Raw genomic sequence first — 11,002 nt, 5'->3', positions numbered from 1 at the left:
GCCGAAAACGTAATTAAAATTCTAAAAAATCAAAAATATACCAACAGTCTGTGTTCTTATTTCACCTTTTAACTTTCTGATTCTTGCGTTCAAACTCATTGATGAGGGTATATACAAGGGTATGTCGTTATATCGACAAAATATTAAAAAATAGTTATTTTGTTTTGTTTTGTTTTCATCCGCCTACTTTCAAGTCTGTTACTTCCAAGGCCTAAGTTAATTGATGTACTTGAAGCTATACCAAAATAATGCACGGGAAACAATCTGCATTTATGCATGTATGTGGAACTTTATAAATTGGTGTATGTGGAACTGTATAAATTGGTGTATTTAGAACTGTATAAATTGGTGTATAAAAAGTAAAATCACAAAAATACTGAACTCAGAGGAAAATCAATACGGAAAGTCCATAATCACATGGCAAAATCAAATAACAAAACGCATCAAAAACGAATAGACAAGATCTTTCATATTCCTGACTTGGTACAGGCATGTGGAACTGTATAAATTGGTGTATGTGGAACTTTATATATGGGTGTATGTGGAACTGTATAAACTGGTGTATGTGGAACTGTAAAAATTGGTGTATGTGGAACTGTATAAATTGGTGTATGTGGAACTGTATAAATTGGTGTATTTAGAACTGTATAAATTGGTGTATAAAAAGTAAAATCACAAAAATACTGAACTCAGAGGAAAATCAATACGGAAAGTCCATAATCACATGGCAAAATCAGATAACAAAACGCATCAAAAACGAATAGACAAGAACTGTCATATTCCTGACTTGGTACAGGCATGTGGAACTGTATAAATTGGTGTATGTGGAACTTTATATATGGGTGTATGTGGAACTGTATACATTGGTGTATGCGGAACTGTATAAATTGGTGTATGTGGAACTGTATACGTTGATGCATGCTTGTAAAACTTTTGTGAATTGTGAATGGAAATTGGAATGTATCAAAGAGACAACAACCTGATCAAAAAGTAGAAAACAGCCGAAGGCCGCCAATGGGTCTTCGAAACAGCGAGAAAACTCCACATCCAGAGACGTGCTTCTGTCGGCCCCTAAACTAAAATGTATACATAGTTCAGTGATAATGGACGTCATACTAAACTCTGAAATTTATATCTAAACTACGCTTAAAAGAGGGACAAAAGATACCAGAGGAACAGTCAAACTCATAAGTTCGAAAATAGACTGATTATGCCATGGCTAATAATGCAAAAGAAAAACAGACAAATAATAGTTCACTAAAAACAACATAGAAAACTAAAGACTGAGCAAAACGAACCCCACCAAAAATTGGGTGGGGATCTCAAGTGCTCCGGAAGGGTAAGCAGATCCTGCTCCTGCACGTGTTGCTCGTGTTATTACAAAGCCGGTTAATAGTCTAATTCGGTACGTAAAATTCACGAAAAGGGAAGAGATTGTAGTTACGACGTAAAAAACATATCCGATATCATCTGTTAAACGGTTATTCCATAACGGTCAACCAACATTTGATGGCGTCCGTAATATTTACGAAGTGAAGATTTCAATTTCACCATTTGAAAATCTTGGCTCAATAGCTTCCTCATGAGCAGCAATCCTCTATCAGGAAACTCATGATAGAAATACAAGATAAGAATTCGAATAATTGGCAGATATATACTCCATGTCCAGGCGCTACTGGAATGTTACTACATAGAAATGGAAAGTTATATGCTCACAATTGGGAAGCTGACATAAACTCGTTTGTCAAAAAGTTTAGTTTTTTGTTTTTGTTGAGACAGACTTAATTGTATCTGTTGTATCCTTTATCTCTAGTTCGCTGGGATAGATGCGTTCAATATAGTCACTAAGTGTTGAATTGTTTAGTGAAAGAACATCATCTTTATAGCGGAAAGTAAAGTTAAAGGATACGTTGGCCGTTCTTTTTTTATGAAACAAAGCAATATCAACTCTTTCAATTTGTCTTTAAGTTCGGAATGGGGAACACTTAAGAAAAGTGTAGGCTATAGTCAAATGTGTGTATATGATGGCAAGATGAAAGAGTCTTATATTGCACACACGACTCACAAAGGACAGAGTCAGCTGACTTGGGACAGGCGCCAAAATACGGCGGGGTTTAACACGTTTTGTGAAATTTCAACCCTCCCCTATATTTCTAGCCAACATAGACAAATACAAACAGACATCAATCCTTGCAGTTCAAAAGAAGTCCGAAGTCAGGCAACAAAAATAACAATAACACAAAAATTTACAAAGGACTACTAGCAGTTACTGAAATGCCAGCTCCAGACCTCAATCAAAATAGTGAAGTTGAAATCATCCCTTCGTAATTTTTACGGAGGCCATCACGAATTGGTTGCCTGTTATGGAATAACCGTTTCACAAATGATATCGGATATGTTTCTTTCATCGTAACTACAATCCCCTTCCCTTTCATGAATGTGACCTACCGAATTAGGCTATTTATCGGATTTGTTATTACATAAGCAACACGACGGACGGCCACATGTGGAACAGGATCTGCGTACCCTTCCGGAGCATCTGAGATCACCCCTACAGTTTTGGTGGAGTTCGTGTTGCTTATTCTTTAGTTTTCTATGTTGTGGAATGTGCACTTTTGTTTGTCTGTTTGTCTTTTTTTCATTTTTAGCCATGGCGTTGTCAGTTTGTTTTCGATTTATGAGTTTTTTTTCTGTCCCTGTGGTTTCTTTCGTCCCTCTTTTAAACTGATTGAAAGATTATGTCTTAATGATATGCATATCAAGTACAACTCCTAACGTTAGTGGTTTGGTATCATACCATCATAAAATATATGAGATAAACACAACCCGTATCTTTCTGGCACTTCATAAATGGTTGAACGGGAAACTATACGCATTGGAACATGTTTCTGGAACTATATGGGTGGTTGAACGTGAAACCATATGCATTGATGCATGCATGTGGAGCCTTATAAATTGATGTAAATGAAACCGTATCAATGTTGCATAAATAAGATATACGTAGTTAAGTTTTTTATACACAAAGTATTGATTTGTATTCTGGTGAAATATTTAAATGACCAATAGACGATCAAAGACCACCAAATTTTTTTTCGATCAAGCAATTTATATAGAAAGAGATATGGAAATTAAAAAAAGAGACAACACTCCTGATGGTATTCACATGAAATAGCATATACTTACCGACTTTAAAAACGTAACACTCATTTAGTAGATTTTTTTACCGAATCATGTTTGGTCCCCATACAACTATTATTCATGATTATCACACTTCTTTCTCTTTCGAAAAAAATCAACATCTGACTTGCCTATGGTTATTAAACCTACCGAAATAATGAGATCGCACGAATTTCAGAAAGCGAAATTTCAAACTAATAAAAAAAAAAATTCTTTGTGGAACAGTTCTTTCAATCCTTGGCCGCATTTTAATCAATTAAAAAATGTTGCATCTCCATATTGACAAGACTGACGAATAAAAAACCTAATAAACCCATTAGAATACTGCAAACAGGAACACGCGAACGTGATGCAATCAGACGATTTAACGTCAGAAACTCGTCTTACTGTCCATCCGACAATGATACCGGTAGGAGGGATTTGTTGAAGACCATCAATGACCAGATCAACATGTACTGACAATGCAATGTCAATAGAATTTGATTACGCAACGTCTTTTGCGAGACAGTTATAAATACGGCAGCAACGTCAACTGCTAATCAAATTGCTGAATGTTTCTCATTAATTGAGCTGCCAAATAATCGACTGCAGAAAAACATTTAAAGCATTAAAGTTTCAAATGCATAAATGCAAAAACCCATTGTAATGGGCGGAACAACGATAAAATCAAAAGGTGCAAACAGAACCCAAAACGTACCGAACAGAGTTGGTTGACCTCTCTGACAATCATTTTTGCTTTTGTTACAGACAGTCATTACTTTTGACGGTTACACGTTCATTGGTAAGGGGGAAACCAGGGTTTCAGTGTAGACCACAATATTTGAACGTTGAAAATGACGTAATCAATTGAACTTTCTACCTGGAATTTTTTTTTAAAATTGAAGTAATGTGAGAACTTTTAGTTTATACGTTTGTTCACAAAAAATGAATATTTGAACATGGGAAGTACAAACAATAATCTAGTGTTGTGTTTCTAAAGTCGTTCAGTTTAGTTCAAAGTTTTTTATTATACCTCCTTAATTGTTTTCAATGTTTACTTTTAATTTACGCATATTATATAAAACATTGAATGTATGCAGCTGGTGTTCGTTTTGTACATCATCTTAATTATAAAGGGGAGGAGTCAATACGATCGAATCTAACTGTGGATAAGTGTGTGTTTATTGATAAGTGTGTATTTATTGATGATTGAGGCATGATTAGTTTGAGAAAGTTGATATCATTCGTGAAACATTTGTGTCATTAGTCTAATTGAATTTAATCTAATCAGAGATATTTTCCCTATTCAAAAATCAATTAGTTCAAGATGACAGGTCAGCAATTATATATTTCAGTACAATATGAAAAATATATACAATTATAGATATATGATGTTTAAACAGTATAACAGTTGGATACGAGTACATTTTAGGATACAGCAATATTAATCAAAGAATCTTTTTGTATGGCGTATATAACTATGTACATTTCTGAAAAGTATTGTGTTTTATTCAACAGTAATTTCGTCTGTTCCAAATAAAATATGTTCTATGGAGATATCAGCTAAAAATCTAAAAAAATCAATAAGTATATAGCGACCAACACTTTTATAAATCATTGCCTATTCTAAAAAGAATTAACTCAATGTGTACAATGTATAAGTTTTATTAAATAGGACATTTTTCTCATCGCAAATTTGAGTCTTTGACTGGATATTTTGACTCTCACATGCCTTATCTATAGTGGATGATTCTTCTTAACCTATGGAGGAACATTTACCTGTGTTACAATATGTTAACTTTCCTGATTTTAGTTGAACTTTTGAATTTGATGAGTATCGCATACAATTGAGAGGCATAGCTAGCTATAAAACCAGGTTTAGTCGATAATTTTCTATATACGATAATGCCTGTACCAAGTCAGGAATATGACAGTTGTTATTTATTAGTTTCAGCGATTGGTTTTGCCTTTCAATAGGGACTTTCCGTTTTGAATGTTCCTCGGATATTTCTTTTGTGATTTTACTTTTGAGTGTCAGGGGGAGGGGGACAAAGAATCAGGGTCGAATTCGCAAAAATAGTAAGAGCAAATATCTACTATGGCCTGTTTGTTATGTTTAGTTTACACACATATTCTTTTGTCAATCGTTGTAAATGAACAAAATTTTAACATGGTTCAATTCATTATCGTTGTAAAACAAAATGGAAATTACTTTTCTCTATATAATCTTTACAAATTGCATCAGATTTTGCACATACAGTAGCTTTAAAACAAGCTCGATGGCCTATGTCTTTAAACTAATTGTTTGAAAACAAAAATATATGTACTTCAATTTTTTTCATGGTTTCAAAAATGTTCACACTATTTTTAATACCTCCATACTACGAGTACCTTAGTTTTTCTTTGTTGTGATGTTATACTATTGTTTCCGAAAAACGGAGAAGGTTTGGTACCATTTAAACGTTTAACCCCGCTGCAAATGATTGCACTTGTTCTAAGTCAGGAATCTGATGTACAGTAGTTGTCGTTTGTTTATGTATTGATACGTGTTTCTCGTTTTTTTATATTGATTAGACCGTTGGTTTTCCCGTTTGAATGGTTTTACACTAGCCACTAGCAATTTTGAGCCCCTTTATAGCTTGTTGTTTGGTGTGAGCCAGGGCTCCGTGTTGAAGGCCGTATATTGACTTATAATGGTTTACTTTTTTAAATTGTTATTTGGATTGAGAGTTGTCTCATTGGCACTTACAACACATCTTACTATATCTACTTAAAATATATTTACCATATTATTTGCGTATTCATATGAAACATTGACTGCACGCAGCTGCTGTTCCATCTTAATTATAAAGGGGAGGAGTTAATACGATCGATTTCAATCATACGCATAATTACCGTTATAACATATTTTCAATTTAAGTGAACAAAAATAATTTGACGAATTATATATGAAACAGTTTCGTCAAAGAGAAGACAGCTGATATTATCTACTGCAACATAGGTGAATGTGTTTATCCATTTTATATAAATGTTGGACGAATTTTACATTTAGTAGTAGTAATTGATATATTGACAGTTTGTTCTTCGTCTTCATGACAATGTCAAAGATATTCTTAATCCTACTCAAAGTGTGTATCATAATGGTTCTCACGTCATTTATTAGCAAATTTATGTTCGACGAAAACAAAGCACTTCAAAGAAGACAGTCCGAATCTGCATTCCAAACAAAGTCATCGAAGGATTCAATAATGACGCCGGAATCCACACAGCTTGAACAACATACAGATCACAAAATTGACACAAAAAGTCATCAGTCTAATTCACCTCTGTCTGTAACAATTCGTTCTCGTCTGCAAATATTATCTGACTCAGGATCGCAGGGAAATTATTTACATGACTGTCAGAAAATAAAGATGAAACGTGCCGATGTGCTGTCTCTAACAGACCGCGAGAAGAAGCGACTGACAATTTGTGTTAGTAACTATTTATTGGATTATAACATAGGAAATTCAATTTGGACAGGGAACAAAGCTGAAATACGTTGGAACAACCATACGTTCCTTAATGATAGAAGTTCAGTGCTGGACATCGGTGGCAATACTGGAATAGATGCAAGTCACATCATTTCGTTATTTAAACCAAAGCGTTATATCATTTTAGAGCCGTTAAAGCAATACTATGACCATTTAGTAAAAACATTTTCATCGGAACATATGGTTGAAGTTTATCAGTTTGGTGTTGGTAAACAAAATGCCAAATTAGATATATCTATCAGTGGACCGAATGGTGAAAGCTCGTCAGTTTTCATAAAACAAACAGCAAATAAGAATACAACAATCCAGATCTTCAACATTATTCAGATTTTTATACAGTTAGGTTTTAGTTGTGAAAACCAACTAGATCTATTGACTATAAACTGTGAAGGGTGTGAATTCGAAGTTATAGAAGAACTTCTAAAAACAAATATTCTCAACTACATAAAAAATATACAATTTGCCACTCATTCAACCTTAAAATACTTGAAAGAGCCAACATACAGATATTGCAGAATTCAGGAATTATTATATAGGACACACATGTTATCTTACCAATATAAGTTTATATGGGAATCGTGGAAAAGGCGAGACCTTGTAAAATTATATTAGGGTGCTTCAGCAAATCTATTTAATATTTGGAAATATAAAATAATGAACTTAAAATAAAAGCTGACGAAGATAAGACTTTAAAAAACAAAGACACTCTTTCTAAATAAAAAAAAAATGTAAACTGTGAAGGTGTTTTCTTTTCATAATTTTCATGTGCTTTTTCTTTTTACAATCTTGTTCAATATAAGTGTCTGAAAAATAGTTTTTGAAGTTATTTTGTTTAAGTTCATTAACAAACCATGCAACAACGGCATTATTTTATAAAAAAAAAGAAGAAAGATTTCAAATCGCGAAATATCTGTTGCCACTTATTCGTTATAGGTAAAAACCACGACGACGATTCACCTTTAACACATTATCATTTATTTTAGTATTACAGAGGCGCTCTGGAGTAATGAATTAAAAAACTGATATCAATAAAGTTTTTTTTTATTTCTATCTAATTCAAATATAAGATTACCCACACGTCATGTATGCATTATAAAGATGCATCTCTTATTATATCAGTGATGTTGTACCCTTGTTGTGCATGTATGTCCATAGTTATCAAAGGTACCAGGATTAGAATTTAATACGCTAGACACGTGTTTCGTCGACTACATAAGTCTCATGAGTACCGCTCAGATCAAAATAGTTTTAAAACAAGTACAAAGTTCATGAACATTGAAAACCCAAAATTCCAAAAAGATGTGCCAAAGACGGCTAAGGTAATGTATCCCTGGGATAAGAAAATCCTTAGTTTCTCGAAATATTTAAAGTTTTGTAACGGAAAATTTATAGAAATGGCCATACAATTGATATTCATTGCACCACCGAAGTGCTCAATACTAGCATATACTTCACAAAAAAGAATAGCATTTTAACTTTTTTTAAGGTATAAAGTGTTCTGTTTAAACATTTTTTCTTTTTCGTATTAGTTTCTATAAATTATATTTATATATGAATATACTACACAAATAAATGATTTGAAAAAAACGTTGAAGGTATAAAAGTCATGAGAATTCCGAATGCAATTAGATTCTATCCGGGCACTGTGGTTCAAAACCTTGATTCCATCTGTTTTTTTTGGTTCTGAATCTTGGTTCTATCCGGGTTCTTTGGTTCAAAACCATGGTAACTGGTTCAACATCCCAGTTGTTTGGTTAAAGCAACCCAACTTCTTGGTTCCATCTGGGGTTTTTTTTTTATGTTCCGTTGAAAATGGAGAAGATATCCGCAAGTATACAAATAAAAAGATAAAGTAGGTCAAAGACGCTAAACTTGTAAGATTAAAAATTTCAGCATCGACGGAAAAGGAAGTTGTAAGGTATTTATCCTCTCATCTTAATTATTTTGATTTGGAAACTAGACAAAAATTAAGTATCGTGTAGATTTTTAAAATAAACCGAAATATACAGTATATCGAACATTCTTTTATTTAAATCAGTCGATCCGTTTTCATTTTCTCCCATCACTCATTCCTTATTTCCGTAATATTTCTAGAAGTTTTAAAACCACCCAATTAGGACATGTCGTTCCATTGGCTAACGATATGTGCATCTAGCCACTTGACGACTATATATATATCTATTTGATTGAAAATTTATTTTCAAGTTCGACTGAATTTTCTTTAATAGGCTATGTCAGATTTGATAGAAATACATGTGAACTAAGTGTATGTAACAAATTAGGAAAATGAAGCTGCAAGGTAAATATCTTCTCATTTAAATTATTTTGACATAAGAAACTGGACAAACATATAGAATAAACATAAATATCAAGTATATCGAATATCTTTTTCTTTTTAAATCAGTCGTTCTGTCAATTCATTCATTTTTCACAACTCATCGCTAAGCCATGGTCACAACAGATCGTACGATTTTTTTGTCGTGGAAGATCTATCAAATAGTTGTCGTGGCACTGCCGTGCAAAATGTCAAAATAATATTTCGAGCGGTCTCATCAGCTTCCATATGTCCACGATGATTCCAAGATGGGAATACGACAGAAAAGAAAATGTAATTGTACTGTCGTGGGTTTGTCGCAAGTCGGTCGTAAGACAGTCGTACGACAATCGTGAGTTGTTTTGGGCTATGTTTTTAGGTTTTCATGTCATGGGATGCGTGTATAACTGTCGTGCCACTATCGTACGACTGTCCCAAACTAGTCATTGGTCACTCGCGCGTTTGACTCCTAACTACTAGTATATAAAGAAGACACGATTTATTGGCTTAAGCCCTGGTCACAAAGACCCAAGACACATCTATGCAGCGCCACTACATGACAGTTGGTCAAATCGTGGGTCATTTGTGATCGTCGTACGACAGTCGTACGATAATTTGAGCATCGAGGCCCTGTCGTGTGTCGTTCGTGGTACGAAAATTGGATATTTACCTTTTTTGCTCCACGTTTTTTTGTCGTGTCACTGTCGTGTGGCTGTCTTGAGACTGTCTTACCACCACAGTCGTGCGACTGTCGTGTGGTAAACACATTGTCGTGGGTATCAACATGGACCATTTTGATAAAAACAATCGTTCGACTGTTGCACAACTGTCATACGACAATCCCTCGACTGTCGCAAGACACGTGTGATGCAGTCACACTATTGTCTCACGATTACACAATTTCGTACGATTCTCGCATAATATTGATTGTCTGTCTTACGACAATTGTACGTTCGTCGTGCAACATGTTTTTGTTTTATTTAAAAAAGTACAATTCGGAGGAATAAATGTTTGGAAAAAAATACCGTATAAAGAGGTTGGCTATTCCACCAGACCGATTACGCTTAGCCCTGCTGAATATGCGCCTTGCAGGACTTCAACAAGTTCAAAATATGGTCCGGTTAGTGTTGATTCGAGCCCATGAACAAAATTGGAATCAGAAAACGGCCGACGTTTGTGGGTTAGGCCATCTATCGAACGGCACCTGATGTTTTGGCATTATAGTATAAACTGTTGCAAGAGATGGAGTGGGAATCTGTCGGTGACTTAGTTGGATTCATGAGGATGGATCCTGTCATGTTTCAAGACAGTGACACGACAATCGTACAATCGTATAAAAGTGACACGACAGTTGAACGACAATTCAAGCTAGGTTCACACTGCCGATCAGACCAACTCGATCAAGACAAATTAAGAGATCGGGAGACAAGAATAATCGGGGTGGTCTACTTTGGTCGTCATCGATCTGACTTTCTAACCGAAACACTAGTAACCCGAATTTAGCTTGACCGGACAAAAACGTGTTAATGCTATTTAAATGAGATTGATCGTCATTTGATAAAGATTGACAAAAATTAAAAATTATTTTTAATTCATTTCAATTCATTTCAATTTATTTTAACACCAGTCAAATAGATTTCTTTGCGGTCAATCAATTGAAATCAAGTTGATGGTAATGTACGTAAAACGCCCCCGTTAAACTATTTCAAACTGGCATCAATTCGTTTTAAACATCGTTGAGACCCGAGCTTTGTACAGGTAAATCACTCAAGCAAAACAACCTTGATTTATGTTTCGTTTATTGTTTTTCAAATTTTATCGAATTTCAGTTCAAGCTAGGTTCACACTGCCGATCAGACCAACTCGATCAAGACAAATTAAGCGATCGCGAGACTGGTCTGACTCAATCGACAAGAATGTTCGGGGTGTTCTACTTTGGTCGTCATCGATCTGACTTTCTACCCATGTCAAAAACATTTGAGTAAGGATCGAAAAGACG

At 34.5% G+C, this 11,002-nt stretch overlaps 1 protein-coding gene across 1 annotated transcript; it reads left to right on the top strand.

The window, feature by feature from the left end:
- The first annotated feature begins 6,132 nt into the window (after window positions 1-6,132).
- Window positions 6,133-7,666, top strand: LOC134709776 (uncharacterized). Its single transcript, XM_063569924.1, has one exon. It carries the CDS (start codon window positions 6,249-6,251, stop codon window positions 7,299-7,301), a length of 1,053 nt encoding a protein of 350 aa, XP_063425994.1. The 5' UTR covers window positions 6,133-6,248; the 3' UTR covers window positions 7,302-7,666.
- Window positions 7,667-11,002: the final 3,336 nt, after the last annotated feature.

This window comes from Mytilus trossulus, chromosome 3 (genome assembly GCF_036588685.1).
Source record: "Mytilus trossulus isolate FHL-02 chromosome 3, PNRI_Mtr1.1.1.hap1, whole genome shotgun sequence".
NCBI classification, from domain to species: domain Eukaryota; kingdom Metazoa; phylum Mollusca; class Bivalvia; order Mytilida; family Mytilidae; genus Mytilus; species Mytilus trossulus.
The sequence above is the reverse complement of the archived record's forward strand: the minus strand, read 5'-3'. Positions and strand labels throughout refer to the sequence as shown.

Bases quoted from the DNA above. Each gene is read 5' to 3' on its own strand.
- LOC134709776 (XM_063569924.1), top strand. From the start codon at position 6,249: ATGACAATGTCAAAGATATTCTTAATCCTACTCAAAGTGTGTATCATA.